The sequence below is a fragment of the Leucoraja erinacea genome, chromosome 1 (genome assembly GCF_028641065.1).
Source record: "Leucoraja erinacea ecotype New England chromosome 1, Leri_hhj_1, whole genome shotgun sequence".
Lineage (NCBI taxonomy): Eukaryota > Metazoa > Chordata > Chondrichthyes > Rajiformes > Rajidae > Leucoraja > Leucoraja erinaceus.
The window spans coordinates 54693471-54712253 of record NC_073377.1 but is presented as its reverse complement, the minus strand read 5'-3'; the positions used below and the strand labels follow the sequence as shown (position 1 = coordinate 54712253).

Sequence of the window (18783 nt, the reverse complement as noted above, 5' to 3'; positions counted from 1 at the left end):
TTCAAGCGTATAGGCTACCTATTGTACATATTCATATATTCAGTTTCAATGCTCCTGATTGTCAATCCATTCACTATCTTGGGTATTCCATTTCTCTATACACTCACAATGTACAGGCATTGACCTTTTTACAACAGCAGCATACTAAAGCCAGAAAGCACTTGGGAATATCACCATCTGCAAGATCACTTCCAAATTACATATTATCCAGATCTGGAAATATATCGGGATCTCTCCTTTGGCATTGGATCAGAATCCTATAGCTTTTAACCTAATATCACAGTTGGAGGGGCTTTTCCTCCAAAAATGCAAAGAATATAATATTGAGTATAGAATTATTTATTTATTAAGTATAGAAGTTGGGACGTTATATCACAGTTGTACAAGACATTGGTGAAGCCGAATTTGAAGTATTGTGTTCAGTTTTGGTCATATGTTCTATGAAGTATGTCATTAAGATGGAAAGAGTGCAGACAAGATTTATGAAGATGTTTCCAGGATTCAAGGGCCTGAGTTACAGTGAAAGGTTGGGCAGGGAAGGACTTTACTCCTTGGAGCAGTGGAGGATGAGGGGTGATCTTACGGTAGTGTATAATATCATGAGGGGAAGAGATAGGGTGAATGCCCAGAGTCTTTTAAGCAGGGAGGGGAATCAAAAATCAGAGGTCATGGGTTTAAGGTGAGAGGGATAAAATTTAATACGAACCTGAGGGGCAACTTTTTCACAAAGAAGGAATAGAGAGATATGGGCAAAACGCAGGCAAATGGGACTATCTTAGATGAGGTATCTAGGTCGTCATGGATGAGTTGGGCCAAAGGGCCTGTTTCTGTGCTATATGAATCTGTGACTGAGCCAAGAAAGCTGCTGTCCACCATTTCCTTAAAGACCATTAGAAGTATCCACCAAATAAGGATCATGCCATTAAGATCTACATCCTAATTGCAAATATTTTATAAAATGCCACATTCCTCAGCTCTTTTCATACTTTCTTCTTTGCACATCATTTTAGAGGTCACTTGTCCACAGTTGATTCATGGGGAAAATCAAAATAATATTCCAAATTATGTTAATAAATCCTAATAGCAAGTACACAGATATGATTTAGTATATAAACATTAGGAAGGTTTAAATGACAAATTTTGTTTTTAGGTTGGTTTTGGGGCTATGTAATGTGAATTAATGTGTAAGGTTAATGTAACAATTGTTTGCATGACCACTGTTATAAGATCATTTATTTTCTGCAGCCCTGCATCATAGTCTTGCTGATTCATTCCTTGTACTGTTCTAGTCACCTTATTACTTATCACTTCAGACTGACCCGTCTGCAGAATGGTCTTGACACGAAACATCACCCATTACTTCTATCCGGAGGTGCTGCCTGTCCCGCTGAGTTACTCCGGCATTTTGTGACTGTTTTGGGTTTAAACCAGCATCTGTACTTCCTTTCTACGCATTTTTAACTACCCTGCCATTTTCAAAGATTTGTGTATGTAAACTCACTTGCTTTTCTGTTGATACACCCTTTTCAAAGATTTGTATTCCCTCTCCTCATTCTTCTTCTCAAAATGAATTAAATTTCATGTTTCTTTTAAATCTGTTTATATGTGATCATTAAGTTGGTGGAAGAAACATAATTTACTGTTTATTTATACATCCAATTAAAATAATAATTCCACTCAACTTGATATAGTCCCTAAGGGCTGCACAGTGGTGCAGTGGTAGAATGCTGCCTTACAGCGCCAGAGACATGGGTTCGATCCCTACTACGGGTGCTGTCTGTACGAAGTTTGTACGTTTTCCCCGTGACCTGCGTGGCTTTTCTCCGTGATCTCTGGTTTCCTCCCACACTCCAAAGATGTACAGGTTTGTCTCTAGTGTGTGCAGGATAGTGCTAGTGTGCTGGGATCGCTGGTCAGTGTGGGCTCAGTGGGCCGAAGACTTTGTTTCCGCACTGTATCTCTAAGCTAAAAAACCTAAACACTGAAAGCCAAACACTTCTGGGATGAGCATGTCAAAAGTTGAATGTTGTGAATTCAAAGTTAGGTTTGAATGTAAGAACCATTAGAATGTAATATGTTAGCTGTTTGATGGTTACAGACTGACCCCGCATCAAAACAACTCTCAAAGCCAGTTGGCCATTTGTTTTCTGCTGGAAATTAAGAGTAATGGGGTAATATTTAAGAGCATTTCACCACTTGAAGTAGTTCTGAAATTTCAGTGATACCTTTGCCAATCACAATTTGTCAATCGTTGCAAATCCTCAAGTAGAAATTTTGTAAATGGCTGTTCAACATGGGAATAAATTCTAATGAAAATGTTAAATTTATGTCAGAGCTACTCGCAGACATATTTGAGGGTATTAATTCAAAAGTTTAAATGCATTTGGTTTGGGATTAAATTACAACATTTGTCTTTTTATTCTTAAATAAACTGATAGAAATTTCTCAGTAACACAGAAATGCGAGTTTTTTTTCAAATGAAAGAAATCTTCCTCACAACTGGAAATTCGATTTAAAGTCCTTGACCTCAGCACAGTAATAGAGTAATACATGAAGCTAACTGAAGTGAGGGGTTGTGTGGGCCTGAAAGATTAGAGAATATTTTGTGGTACATGAGATGGTTGCAGCTGACATAAAACATGTTTGCAGCAGAGCAAATAGCCCTGCCCTATTAAAGAGGTCAGATCTGGGAGGGTGACAAACAATAGCAAACAAACAGCCCACAGGAATGTTCTCTGATGATGTCAAGTGGACTATTGCAGTCTGGAGTAACATCCATGACAATACAAATGAAGATAAACGGGAAAGACAATTGCTCTGCTGGCTCCAGAAAGGCAGAGTTTGAAATAACCACAGGATGCAAAAGAGATTAAAGAAGCCACACACTTGTTCCTAGAATAAGAAAGCTCTGCAGTAATGCAGGGATTGCTAATAGGTCTGTGAACACAGCTGGGCACCAGATGAAATGTGGCTTTCAATAACAGGTCTGTTGTTTACAATGACCTTTGAGAGGATGTGATATTGATTGATTGAATCAAAGCTATGGTTTGTTATGATTGGATACTGACCGGAGGCAGGGTAACTTCTCGGGTTTGTCAAGAACGATAGCAAAATGTCTTGTTAAGCCAAATGTTCTTCTATGACGCATGGCCTTAAAACTGGATGATACAGGCCAAGTAACAATACTCAGGGTATAGTAATCACTCTGGCTTATGATCCTTAAGTCAACCCAGAGCTCTGTATATGGGTACTCAAACAAACCGGTGACCTAACAAAATATTTAAATCCTTTAACTTCATTGTAATCCTGAATGTTCTGGCACACTCAGAGCAGTTAGCACTTGCACCCATGCAATGTTATCGACCGGAGGTTTCTTAACATCAATATTTGTTCAATTTCATGGAGACACTGAAAAAAGATTCTATTGCAGACAGTACTTGTAAAAGAAACGGGGAGAAAATGTCTGTGAGGTTTCTCCTTGCTACATGTGCAGGAATGCTATAACCCATATTTTAAACATTTCATCCACGGTTTCACTGATCTATAGCAAGAGGCTGTGATATTGGAAGAAAAAGAATTCTCCAAGTCTCTCTCATGGAACATATATTTTGAAATATTTTGCTTTGTACCTGTTTGGAAATAGACTCTTGTGATGATGGTGCGGCACAAAGGGCACGGCGTACTGGTCGGGTTGTCCTTTGCAAGGGTCCGAAGACAGGGTTCACAAAAGATGTGATGGCACGGGTAGCACATGTATGGACTGAAGAAAATATCCAGACAGACGGCACAAATGTAGCCTTTCTTCTCCCAATTGATTTCATCATCATCATCTGAAGTGGTTAGGCTGGAACTGGAAGCCTGAAAAACGAAATATCTTCTTTTAAACGCAACATTAATAATTTATTGAATGCATCAAGAGTGCAAATATCTGGCATATTATAGTAGGCCTATCAAACATACATTAGGTTAACCAGTGGGCCAGGTTCAATTGTTTTTCTTTGCTTTTAGCTTTGTTTAGTTTTGAGATGCAGCCTGGAAACAGGCCCTTTGGCCCACCGAGTACATACTAACCATCAATCATCTGTACAATAGTTCTATGTTATCCCACTTTCGCAGTCTCCATACATTAGGAATAATTTACATAAGCCAATTAACCCACAAACCCGTGCGTCTTTGCAATGTGGGAGGAGAAAACCCAGCGGTCATAGGGAGAATGTACAAACTCCACATAGAAAGCATCCGTAGTCAGGATTGAACCTGGGTCTCGGGTGCTGTGAGGTTGCAACTCTACTGCTGCGTCACTGTTCCGCTTTCTTAATTGATTGAAAAACCAAAATGGTGGATTCCTAATGCAGAGATCAAACTCCCTAAAACCAAGTTTTTGTTGAAAGGCTTAACACAACAAAGAACTTTGTGGGCAATTCTGGGATCAAGCTAAAGCTTTATTGATTTTTGGTACAGCCATTTTGATTGATAGGAGGTAATTCCTATCAGATTCTGTGAAATTGTTCACTTAACAAACTGTAAATGATTCTTCAGTGTGGTATCCTTAGGAAAACTTTGACATCTGTAGTAACTGAATGGTGCTGCACAGAACCATTCTATACGAGAGATTTTTCATCCATTGGAACAACACATCCCAATCTTTCTCAAACTTCCTAATTTTTAGTTCAATACTAAGGCTCCCATATTTACTATTCTTTAAGGGAGCAAGTTCCCAATGCCCGCAAGCTGAGTGATGGAAAATTCCTCTCGTCTTCACTCTAATTCTTGTGCAATCACAGTACAGCTATGCACCCGAATAATGACCCCTTGCTAAAATAATTAGTTAATTTCCATTCACTGTCCATATCCATTATAATTTTATATGTTTCAATTAACTCGCCACAATGCGTCTTCTGCTCTAAATAAAACGTTGTCTTTTAATTTTTCCTCACAGCTCTAATTCTATGGGCAACATTTTTGTAAATGTCTTTTGTACAATCTTGCATACTAGCAAATCTGGTAATGTGATGATAGACCTATAAGCAGTATTCTAATATTCTACCCCAAAGCCTAACACAAATATAACTTCCTGTTGCAATTTACTAAGGCTCGGCTACTAAAGGGAATTATACAAACGTCTTGTTCAAAGTCAAATGAGCTCTTAAGGCAGACATCAATATTTTGGGGAATTTTAAACAGCATAACTGGAAATGCACTCTTCAGTAGAATATCCTGGATTAAATTTAAAATCATGAGAAAGAAGGCTTTGCTCCTATGCCACATTCTATTAAAATCTTGTTTTCTCAGGATTGTACTCATTTCAAGGATGTGAAGGAGAAACTATTGCAAAGAAAAATTTCGATTGAATATGCAAATATATAATTACTCTCTATTTAATTCATTGCTCATGGGAAGAAATGAGAAGATGTTCTCCTAACTTAAGAACAGTGCAGAGATATGATACATTTATCGAACACTCCGGGCCATACTAACCCATCTAAATCTACAATGTATTTTGTTTTCATTGCTCTACCATCATACGTTTTTTTTTTACTTGCACAAAAATCATAATGAATTATGGTAATCTAGTCCCTTCCCTTCCCCAGTTGATGCACTACATAGTGAAATACAGCAGATGCTGCAAATCTGAAAGTAAAACAAAAAATCCTGTACTAGCAATGTTCAGCAGGTGAGGCAGCATCTGCAGAGAGAAAGAATTTTAACGTTTCAGGTTGATGATTTTTCATTGCAACGGTTTTTATTTCAGCTTGGAAAGTGTACTAAAGATTATAACCATGCTTCAGATAAACATTATTCCTCATAATTCACAAGTAAAAGGACCATCAATTGTCATAACATCGACAGCTATGAAAACAATTAATCTTATGGCAAAATAAGTAACTTCAGACTTTGCACAAAAACAATTCACAACTTGTCTTTGTTGCTTCACATTAGGTTAGGTGAAAATAATTGCTTTCTAAATGAAATGAGCTTGGGTGATCAGAAGTCAGTTTCCCAGAAGGCACAAACTCCAGCTAAGAACACTTTTAAAGCCCCAATTAACAGCAGGAAGGCGACATGGCACAATGTAATAATTATAAACGCTCTTTTAGTAGGTAATAGCCTTAAAATGTGGTTGAGATTCATGTGCAAAGAGGAGATGAGATTTGTTAACAAAACAAATACGTATGTATTGGGAGATTTATGTCTATTTTATGGTCCACATGATTGACGTCGTGTAATGAGGAAAATCGTACATGACGCAATTTTGATCTGCTGCACTGAATGGATTAACGTAGAAAGCATATAAAGCATGCAGGGGTCAAAAACATCCTTGTGCAATGCCCACTTGAGGTTTCCCTTGTGAATTTGATTCATGTTGATGAAATTAACACTCAATAAGGGCCACATACAGAAAAGCAGGTCTGAACAACTGGTGCAATCATTGCACTGGAGCTATTTAAAGAGATCAATTACTTGCAGTTGCCAGGGGAATCATTTGAAGCTGAGCTCACTGGCAAGGGCTGGTACTAAAAGTCTTGGAGTGACACTTGTTGAATCTTTAACTGAAAGTTGCTTCTTAAAAAGATTGGAATAATTTATTGGAGAAAATATTCCACTCTCAAATATTCCACTCTTTCTTTTAACCTTAGCGAAGAGACCTATCACTTTCTGCAGTTTACTATCATGGAATTCTCCATGAACAAAGAACCTGCGGGGCACCATAGACCTTCCACTAGTGGGAGAGTCTAGGACTAGAGGTTATATCCTCAGAAGTAAAGGGTGTTCCTTTAAGAAGGAGATGAGGAGGAATTTCTTTAGTCAGAGGATGGTGAATCTGTGGCATTCTTTGCCACAGAAGGATGTGGAGGCCAAGTCAATGGATATTTTTAAGGCAGAGATAGATAGATTCTTGATTAGTATGGGTCAGGAGTTATGGGGAGAAAGCAGGAGAATGGGATTAGGAGGGAGAGATAGATCAGCCATGATTGAATAATAATGGTGGAGTAGAGTTGATGGGCCGAAGGGCCTAATTTTGGTTCTGGTTGATTCTACTCCTATCACATGGCTTTATTATCTCAACTGTGCCTTCTCAATGGCAACGCTGTTCTTGCTAGCACCACCCTTAATGCCAAATGAGGATTAGCAACAAATTTGGTCCAAGTTATATTATCTAATCATTACATAACAATAAACAACGTGAACCCTGTCTTCTCATAAAACATATTACCGTCCCTCTTTAAAGACCAAACTAATTTTCACAATTGCACAAATCATGAAAGTCAGAAATAAGGAAAGCAAAAATTTAAATATTTTGCATTTTTAATCAGTTCATCAGTTTAGTTTATTGTCACAAGTACCAAGGTACAGTGAAAAGCTTTTGTTGGGTGCTAACCAGTCAGCGGAAAGACAATACATGATAAAGGAATAATGTTTAGTGCAAGATGAAGCTCATAAAGTCCGATCAAGAGTAGGAAGGGACTGGGGATGCTGGAGATAGATACAAACTGAAGATAAACACAAAATGCTGGAGTAACTCAGCGGGTCAGATCGATCAAGTCCGATCAAGGATAATCCAATGTTCATCACTAAGGTAGATAGTAATAGGTAATAATCATAGCATATGCTCCTGTGCCTTGCCTTACTTAGTTTACGACTTCCAGCAGCGTTTGTATACCTTATTAATCCAGTGCAGTCCTCCCATATTGTCTCCACAAGTTGAGGGTAATTATTCCCATAAATGTAGTGATTGAAGGCAGTTTTTAAAGGTGAACTCAATGGCCTGGCTTTGGACAGAACTGACTCACCATGAGTGGTGGCAGGCTGTACTGATAACTGACTGGCAATTGTGAGAATAATGTTGGGGGGAGCATGAACGCTGTCATTCTGAGAGGGCAGACAACTTCATCGGGAGCCAGGGAGCTCCAACCCGGCGCGGCCCTGTCGGCTTCGGAAGCCGCGGTCCCCAGCTAGGAAGCGGCCGTTCCAGGTGGCCCAGCCGCTGTGAGGACTCTCCCGACGTCGGGGCAACACAACCCGGCCAGAACGGCCAGGAACATCAGGCCTCCATAGAGGCAATAGCGGTGGCCTCAATAGGCCTGACTTTGGGTGAACTGGGGATGAGGACTGGACATTGTGCCTTCCCCCACAGTGGTATCCACTGTGGGGGGATGATTTTTTTGTGTGTAAGTAAACAAGTTAGTCTGTGTCCAAGATGGCTGTCGGAAGGGAGAGTGGACGCTGGCGTGCTTTAGCTGCCGCTGCTCTCTCTTCACATTGTGTTTTATGATTTTTTGTCTTTGGAGCGATTTCTGTCTTTAATTTGTGTATTGGTGATGTCCTTATTATTCTTTTTACTCCGACTATATGTTTTTTTCCCTTCTGTTAATTTCTGTAAGGTGTCCTTGAGACTTTGAAAGGCGCCCGAAAATAAAATTTATTATTATTATTATTAACTTGCTCTCCATGGAACCCATGGAATCTGATGAACAGTTTGCTGAAGCGGTGAGGTACCCTCAAAGTAAACAGTGGAATAGAAGGCTATGATAGCAGAGGTCCAAGCATGTAGTGATGAGTAATGTATGCTCTGCCATCAGACCTTGTACCATGGTAAGTTTATGTGTTGAAATGTCACAGGCCACTATTTTGATGGTGAAAAAAATTCCATGCGTTGTACACAGCCCCATGCTGGATTCCACCATTTCTGAATAAGATTCCACCATTTCTCAAATACGATTTTGGGTAAACCAAACAATGCCACAAACGTCTTGTGTACATGCTCATCAACTTTCATATTCCCACTTTGAGCTGTTGTTCTGATGAGCCAGCACACTGAGTAACCTTTCCCTTGGCCTGCACTAACTCATAACTTCCAATCTCAACTCTGAACGTCTGTCAGCAAAGTGTCAGGACCTGAGCTTCCGAGTATCAGTTGCATTGACCTTGTTCTTTCCTCTTCCATGCTCTATCTATTGTAGATAGACACAAAATGCTGGAGTAAGTCAGCGGGCCAGGCAGCATATCTGGAGAAAAAGAATAGGTGTCGTTTCGAGTCGAGACCTTTCTTCAGACTGAGAGCCAGGGGAAAGGGAAACTAGAGGCAAGATACAAGATACATTTATTTGTCACATGTACCAATTGGTACAGTGAAATGTGTGGCATGAAAAGGTACAAAGAACAAATGAATGATTCATACAAGCTTTTCATTGTACCTTGATAAACCTAGACCTATGTTGAAATGGCATCAAGGAAAAACACATACTATTCCATACTGTGTCAAGGAAGTTGTTTGTTGCATTTAATCCATATAACATTGCAACTTCATACTTGCATAAGAAGGGAAAACATATTTAGCTGGTGACTTCTTCCCTAAATGTGTCAAAATAATACATCAGAATCTTGAAAGTGGAATTCCATTCTACAATTTCACCTTCAATGTTTGGTTTAATCATGGATTACAAGTGTTAAATCTGAACCAAGTACACATACATTACAATATAAAAATGTCCCCCACCAAAGTTTCACCAGGATGATGCAATTCTGTTGATATTTCTTGTCCAAATCCGGTAACATTGCTTTTGTTTCTGCTAACCCAAGGGTTCCCAATATAGAAACCATCTAATGAGATATCATTAACACTGTGAGGTGTCTATACTGTTATGTTTTTGCTCCATGGATAGAATTGCTTTGTACTATTCTAGGAATTCATCACAGTATGGATGTTATTTCCACATGCATAGATCTGCTTCGGACTGCCAAGCTGTTCTATATATTTTACAATTCGTTGAACTATCTTATCCCAGACAACAGTTTATTTTTTTTTAATTAAGAAACTAAAATAATCTTAACTGGGAGTCAGTATCATTTACCCAAAGTGGAGATCAGTCTTTAAAGTGCTTTGGATTTGAATGCAAACTTTAATGAGGCGTTTCTTCGAAATTATTTGATTAGCACATGGATACTCAATAGAATTAGTTTCCTGTTATAATGTTAGAAATATTAATCTGTTCAAAAGAAATTAGCTGGGACTTAAATAAAAATAGTAAACAAAGAAATATTAAATGAAATTCTTAAGCATTTAAATTTAGAAGTTGGAGCCTTAAGTGCATAAAAGCAATTTATTCTTTCTAGGCTGAGCTGCAATCATTTCTTGCAGAAATTGTGCCCATCAGGATATTGCCTGAATATGTGTGCCGTTCATCTTGGTGCATTGACATTTTTTTGGCTTCAGTTATGCATCTAATGGCATCACAAGTTGTACACTGGCCATTTCCACTCACTGCTGGCAGACATTGGAGATCTTGGATACAGCCAATGGCCTTCATCAAAAGCTCACAGAAAACTCAGACACGCTCAGCACTGAGATTGCCAAAGGGTCTAAGATTCTGCTCTGACTGATAGTTTGTGCACGGCATCTGTCAACCTCAGTCTCCAAAGCCCAGGATATTTGAAATCTCATTACTTGCTACTTTATCACTGATTGCAGACTTTTTATACACTTCACATTCGGGCCACTTGCTGAAATAGCTGCTTGGTTGATAAGGCTCGCTCACATTGAGATGGGGTCAGCTGCAACATGGGACGTGATCATGGAAAATGATTGATTGGCTAGATATGCTCACGCAAAGAGGATTATTGTGTCTCCTTCTCCCCTGTGTCCATCCTCTCCTGAAGGCAGACTTTTATATAGCTTAGTCAATGATCAGTATAGCAAATAAGTGTTTCACTCAACTTCCTATAGAAACGATACAGGTCCCATAATATTAATATGCATGATCCATATGCACGATTGCACTGCAGTGGTGACATTCTTAACATGGTTATGGCCAATTTACAATGTTTCAATGGGAAGATGTAAAATGTTTAGTTTAGTTTAGAAAATGTAGATTGGCTATTGTTTCAACCTGTGTGAGTTTGAGCTCTTTACAGAAAATAAGCAGCATGGCCCTTTGACCCACTTAGTCCATGTCTTTCTCACGTCAATGCCACCTATCAAGTAGCTTTCATACAAATCCCATTTACCAGAGTCTGTTCTTTAACCTGCTTTGGCGATTTAAGTGCACTACCAGATGCCTCTTACATTTTATGGGAGTACCTGCCTCACAGGTAGTGTGTTCCTTGTTGCAAGCACACTCACACTGATAAAAACAAACACACTGAAAAGATCTTCCTCAAATTCTCTCTAAACTACTTACCACTCACCTCAAATCTATAATTTCTCACCTTTGGTATCCTTACTGTAGGGACATTATATTGATCAGCTGGTAAATGGGCAGAGCATTGGTAGGGGGAATTTAATCCTGATATGGGCAGATGGAATTTGATCCCTCACGGATCTTTGGACATGCACCAAGGTCTCTGATCATCAATTCTCCCTCGGACCTACCGATCATTCTATACATCGCGCCTTATTAGGAAAGGCAAGGATTGATATGAGGAAAGTCAGCATGGATTTGTTGATCGGAGATTCTAGGTGACTTCTCCAAGAGAGTTTAGAACATAAAATGCATTATCTCCCGCTTACCAGCTTTAAATTCCATCTGCCCATATCAGGATTGAATTCCCCCTGCTGCAGCTCGACCAATTTACCAGCTGCTCAGTATCATTCTGGACCCTACATCTATTCTCCTTACTGTCATCCACAACCAACAAATTTCATGTTATCTGCAAATTTACTAATCAAGCCTCCCACATTCATATCTATGTTGTTAATGTAAATAGTAAATAGCAACAGTCTCAGCATTGATTCCTGAAGTAGGTATGTTACAAAACCTACCTGAATCGTGTCTGAGTATCTGCCCCACCCCGTGTGCGCGATTCTGGCGCTGTTTAGAGGGGGCGGGTTTAAAACGCGATTTTTACTAGGCTGTTGCAATCGAAAATGTTCAGCCTAGTAAATCATTAACGGAAAATCGCTGGAAGACCCTGTCGCAAAAGGTATTATTAATTTTTATGGCCTTGTATAATAGTTATAGTAGTTTAAAAATCACTCTCTCAAACCGCAACCTCTCGCAGCCCCAGGGTTTTATAAAGCAAACAATTAAAGGTATGTACCTTATTTTTACATTAAAAGGGGCTTCTTAAGAACCCTGTATATAAAGTTTTCTATAGCGAATAGTTCATTTTGGGCTCTTTATATCCCGCAGTATTTTTCTGGGCATTTGAGGGCACAAATCCAGCGCAATGTGAACGTTCTAAACCAGCGCGTTCACAGGAACCCACTAGAAAGCTGATTTAAATTGACTTTAATTTACAGCAATTGAACACTAAATTCCTTCCATTTGGCCTATAAATTGATGTAAATGAGATTTAAAAATCATGTTTTATTGTGAATTATTTGTGAATATTATTTGGACACTTAGGCTATTTAAAAATGTTAATCATTTATTAAGAAATTGATAGATGTTTAGATCTAGTAATTGAAGTTTGAAATTAGCTACAATTGGGTAACTAACTAATTATATGCTTTAATTTCAGGTCCTCCAAGTAAGATTATTTTATATTTGTTTCAGAATGGTTCAATCTATGATAACTGAAAATTTCATTCAGTTCTCTTAATTTTTAAGAAGGTTATGGGCTTTTGACTGTCCTCGATCACAGCTTTTTTGTTATGTCCATAGAAAATCAATAGGGAACAAGATGCTAATTTCCGAGTATGAAAATGGCCATAACCTTTTTATTACTTGAGATATGAAAGTGAATTAGGTGTCAAATTAAACTTATTGTTATGCTTTATCTGATGGGATAAATTGCAGAATTGATTTTTTAAATCTCAAAATTTTGTAACATTGCTACCTGAAGTACGCTGCTAGTCATAGGCTTCCAATCACAAAAGCAACCCTTCACCATCACCCTCCGGCTCCTGTAACTATATCAATTTTGAATTAAATTTGTCAATTGTCAAATATATAAGGGAACTCAAGGTAAAGGAACCGCTAGGATGTAGTGACCATAATATGATACATTTTAATCTACAATTTGAGAGGGAGAGGGTTAAATCAGAAGTGTCAGTGTTGCAGTTGAACAAAGGGGACTATGAAGGCATGAGAGAGGAGCTGGCCAAGGTCAACTGGAAAAGGATCCTAGCAGGAATGACGATGGAACAGCAATGGCAGGAATTTCTGGGCATAATCCAGAAGATGCAGGATCATTGCATTCCAAAGAAGAAGAAAGATTTTAAGGGGAGTAAGAGGCCGACAGGGGAAGTTAGGGATGGAATAAAATTAAAAGAAAATGTGTATAACATAACAAAGAGTAGCAGGAAGCCAGAGGATTGGGAAGCTTTCAAAGGACAACAGAAGGTAACACAAAGGGCAATATGGGGTGAAAAGATGAAGTACGAGGGTATGCTGGCCAAGAATGTAAAGAAGGATAGTAAAAGCTTCCTGAGGTATGTTAAGAGAAAAAGATTAGTAAAGACAAATGTGGGTCCCTTGAAGGCAGAAACAGGCGAAATTATTATGGGGAACAAGAAAATGGCAGAAGAGTTCAACAGATACTTTGGTTCTGTCTTCACGAAGGAAAACACTAACAATCTTCCCTATAGTAAGGATACCAAAGGTGAGAAATTATAGATTTGAGGTGAGTGGTAAGTAGTTTAGAGAGAATTTGAGCTGGCTCTAGAAATATTGGACGCATTGGTGATAATTTTCCAATGTTCTATAGATTCAGGATCAGTTCCTGTGGATTGGAGGGTAGCTAATGTTATCCCACTTTTCAAGAAAGGAGTGAGTGAGAAAACGGGGAATTATAGACCAGTTAGCCCGACATTGGTGGTGGGAAAGATGCTGGAGTCAATTACAACGGAGCATTTGGATTGCAGTAAAAGGATTGGTCCAAATCAGCATGGAATTATGAAGGGGAAATCCTGCTTGACTAATCTTCTGGAATTTTTTGAGGATGCGACAAGTAAAATGAATGAAGAAGAGCCACAGGATGTAGTGTATCTAGACTTTCAGAAAGCCTTTGATAAGGTCCCACACAGGAGTTAGTGGGCAAAATTAGAGCACATGGTATTGGGGGGTATTGACATGGATAGAGATTTAGTTGGCAGACAGGAACAAAGAGTAGGAATAAACAGGTCCCTGTCAGAATGGCACGCAGTGGCGATTGGAATGCCGCAAGGCTCGGTGCTGGGGCCGCAACTATTTACAATATATATAAATAATTTAGATGATGGGATTAAAAGTAATACTAGCAAGTTTGCAGATGACACAAAGCTGGTTGGCAGTGTGAACTGCGAACAGGATGTTAGGCGGCTGCAGGTTGACTTGGACAGGTTGAGTGAGTGGGCAAATGCATGGCAGATGCAGTATAATGTAGATAAATGTCGGGTTATCCACTTTGGCAGCAATAACAAGGAGGCAGATTATTATCTCAATGGTGTCAGATTAGGAAAAAGGGAAGTGCAATGAGACCTGGGTGTCCTTGTATACCAGTCACTGAAAATAAACATGCAGGTACAGCAGGCAGTGAAGAAAGCTAATGGCATGTTGGACTTCATAACAAGAGGATTTGAGTATAGGAGTAAAAAAATTCTTCTGCAGTTGTACAGGACCCTGGTGAGGCCACATCTGGAGAATTGTGTGCAGTTTTGGTCTCCTAATTTGAGGAAGGACATCCTTGCTATTGAGGCCGTGCAGCGTAGGTTCACGAGGTTAATCACTGGGATGGCGGAACCGTCATATGAGGAAAGATTGGAAAGACTGGGCTTGTATTCACTGGAATTTAGAAGGATGAGAGGATATCTTATAGAAACATATAAAATTATAAAAAGACTGGATAAGTCTGAATGCAGGAAAATGTTTCCCAATGTTGGGGAGTCCAGAACCAGGAGCCACAGTAGAATAAAGGGTAGGCCATTTAATACTGAGATCAGAAAAAAAAAATTCACCCAGAGATTTGTAAATTTGTGGAATTCTCTGCCACAGAAGGCAGTAGAGGCCAATTCAGTGGATGAATTTAAAAGAGAGCCAGATAGAGCTATAGGGGCTAGCGGGAATCAAGGGATATGGGGAGAAGGCAGGCACGGGTTATTGATTGTGGATGATCAGCCATGATCACATTGAATGGCGGTGCAGGCTCGAAGGGCCAAATGGCCTCCTCCTGCACCTATTTTCTATGTTTCTATCTTACTGAGGTCCATGAAATGCATGCCAACCTCACTGCCCTTATCAACATATTTTGTCTTCTTTTCAAACACTCGCTTAAATTAGTCACCCAAGATCTCCAATCAACAAATCCATGCTGACTTTTTCCAGATTACTCCTTTCCAAATTTTTAAGAAATAGTTCCAGTAATTTCCTACAACCGATGTTAGATAAACTAAGATATAATGATGTGGCTCATCCTATTGCCCTTCGTGAATAAACGTAGAATATGGAGCTTGAATTAGTGTTTGGGACTACGATGTTGTGGCCATTGCGGAAACGTGGTTGTGAGAGAGAAATGACTGGCCGCTCAATGTTCCGGGGTTTCATTGTTTCAGTCGTCGTCGAAAGGGAGGCAAAAGAGGTGGAGAAGTTGCATCAGGGAGATTGTCACAGCGGCAGTCTTATTAGTAACTTGGAGAAGAAACTAGTTGGAGGCTACATGGGTGGAGCTTAAAGGTGTAAGCACTCTGACAAGATTGTAGTATAGGACCCCCCCAATAGTAGGTAGGAAATAGAGAAACATATATGTTGACAGATTACTGAAAGATGCCAGAGCATTTAGTTGGTGACTTTAACTTCCCTAATATTAACTGGAATTTGCTCAATGCCAAAGGCATAGACGGAGCAGAATTTGTGAGGTGTATCCACGCGGGTTTCTTGATACAGTTTGTGGATAGTCCAACCCGAGAAGGGAACATACTGGAATTTGTGTTGGGAAATGAGCCCGGCCAGGTGACTGGTGCTTAGTTTAGTTTAGTTTAGTTTAGCTTAGAGATACAGCGCAGAAACAGGCCTTTCGGCCCGCCGGGTCCATGCCGACCAGCAATCCCCGCACATTAACACTATCCTATACCCACTAGGGACAATTTTTACATTTATCAAGCCAATTAACCTAATACCTGTACGTCTTTGGAATGTGGGAGGAAACCGAAGATCTCAGAGAAACCCACGCAGGTCACGGGGAGAATGTACAAATTCCGTACAGACAGCACCCATAATCAGGATCGAAAATGTTACCTATCCATTTTCTTCAGAGATGCTGCCTGACCCGCATTTTGTGTCTAGATATAAGTTTTAAGATTGTTTTGAATAGGGAGAAGGCTGGACCTTGCAGGAAGGTACAAAATTGGGATAAGCCATACTACAACATTATTAGGCAGGAGCTCGGGAGGTACACTGGGAGCAGTTCTTATTGGGTAAGTCCACATCTAACATGAGTATGGTTTAAAGATGTTCAGACAAGGCCTTTGAAGAATATAAATAGAGGAAAGAATTCAAGCAGATGATTATAATGGCCATAAGGGGCTACAAAATGGTTTTGGCAAGTTGGATTAAAGGAAATCCCAAAACGTTTTCACAGGACTGTTTATTGTCACGTGTACCAATTAAGGTTCAGTGAAATTCGATTACCTGCATTAAAAATAAGAAAGTAACCAGGGAAAAGGTAGGATCGCTGAAGGATAAAGAAGGGAATTTGTGCTTGGAGGTCTGGGGAAGTAAACGAGGTACTAAATAAGTACTTTGCATCAAGATGGGTGTAGAAGGCAGTGAAATCAGTGCTATATCTTATCCTAGGCAGTAGAGCATGTTGATCATTGACAAAAGACTGACACAAAGCATCTCCTGGATGCACTGTAAACATTTATCCCCATATAATCCTGTTACACTAAGGTGATCCAAGTTAATATTATGGAAGTTGAAATCCTCTACTACCATAACCTATTCCTCTTGAAACAGATGTGCTCCTCAATCTGTGGCTGCCTTCAGCATAATCCCAGCCTACTGACTGCCCCACTTCTACTTCTATGTTTTACCTGTATGGCCTTATTTGAAGAATGTTCTAGGTCATCCTCCTTCATTACTGCAGTGATGATAATAGACAATAGACAATAGGTGCAGGAATTGGCCATTCGGCCCTTCGAGCCAGCACCGCCATTTAATGTGATCATGGCTGATCATCCCCAATCAGTACCCCGTTCCTGCCTTCTCCCCATATCCCCTGATTCCACTATTTTTAAGAGCCCTATCCAGCTCCCTCTTGAAAGCATCCAGAGAACCTGCCTCCACCACCCTCTGAGGCAGAGAATTCCACGCTCACAACTCTCTGTAAGTAAGAGTGTTTCCTCGTCTCCGTTCTAAATGGCTTACTCCTTAACTCTCCCAACATCGGGAACATGTTTCCTGCCTCTAGCGTGTCCATGCCCTTAACAATCTTATATGTTTTAATGAGATCCCCTCTCAACCTTCTAAATTCCAGAGTGTACAAGCCCAGCCACTCCATTCTCTCAGCATATGACAGTCCCGCCATCCCGGGAATTAACCTTGTAAACCTACGCTGCACTCCCTCAATAGCAAAAATGTCCTTCCTCAAATTAGGGGACCAAATACTTCAGGTGTGGTCTTACTAGGGCTCTGGACAACCTCCTTGCCTCCTCCTCCTCTATATCCCCCCAACTTCTATATCTTGTAACGCAGGCTTGTCAGTCCTGCCCTTCTATCAACCATGTCTCAGTAATTGCAAAAAGATGATATTCCCATATGCTGATCAATGCTCTCCAATCCTCTGCCCTCCCACTCAGGCACCTTGCATTAAACGTGAAGCAATTTAATCTTCCAAACATCCCAAGTACCTAATCATACACATGGCTGCTCTGCCTACTGAACTGACCTAGTTTTGCTTCTACATTTGACTGAACCTTGCTCCAACTGTGTCCCAAGCCCCAGCCAAATTAATTTAAAATCTGCCCAACAGCATGAGCAAACCTCCCAGCGAGAAGATTGGACCTGTTCTGGTTCAGGAAAAACTCCTCGTGCATATGCAGTTACCATCTATCCCAGAAATGTTCCAATGATTCAAAACTCGAAAACGTTTCTTCCTGCACTATTCCATGAGCACACATTCCTCTGATCTGTATTCCTATTCCTTTACTTAGTAGTTGTGGCACCGGATGTAATCCAGAGAGGACCTGTTTGTTAGTCTGTTATCCAGTTTGTTAACCTGACCTCATTTCTTTCTCTAACCATTCTGTTGCTTCTATTTTGTTGTTTATCTTCCTTCTAAAGAATTCTTCACAACAATGCAGTGACATCTCTAACACTGACATCAATGAGGCAACATACCAGTCACGTTCATGGCCATCGAATTGCATGACTGTTCCATTTACACTCGAGTCTGCTATGACCATAACTCTCTCAGTCCTTTCCTCTCCTATTGTCCAGGAAGCGATGCTGGTGGATGATAAAGCTGATAGGGGGTGAAATTGGTAAGACTGGTGGGTGTGATGATGGGTGGAGAATGGTGTCTTTGTATGAGAGTGGGAAGAGGGAAACCATCCTCAAGAAGAGAAGATGGGTAAAGGAATCTATCTGAGTGGAATTCTCACCCTAGTGTTGCACTGCTCAAGGGGCAATGCTCTGTGTGTGCCCAAAGGCAAAAGCATCACATAATATTGTGACCTAATTTCCTGGACAATGCTCTAACTGAGTGTTACATGGTTATTAATAACGTATGCACATCTGGTATATTACTATTTGGGCAGGCATGATCCATGTTCAACAGAGCCCAGACAATTTTCACTTCAACCCAGATATCACGTTCCATTCCAGACAGAATTGATTTTCATACAGATAGTGTGAAAGGTGTGGT

At 40.0% G+C, this 18783-nt stretch overlaps 1 protein-coding gene across 8 annotated transcripts in view; it reads right to left on the bottom strand.

The window, feature by feature from the left end:
* The window catches only part of rnf180a (ring finger protein 180a), a 141735-nt gene that overhangs the window by 18160 nt on the left and 104792 nt on the right, over nucleotides 1-18783 (bottom strand). For all 8 annotated transcript variants that reach the window (XM_055634933.1, XM_055634960.1, XM_055634922.1 and 5 more), the window contains one exon: nucleotides 3630-3858. In XM_055634933.1, coding sequence (XP_055490908.1) covers nucleotides 3630-3858 — 229 coding nt within the window. The remainder of the gene's footprint in view (nucleotides 1-3629; nucleotides 3859-18783) is intronic.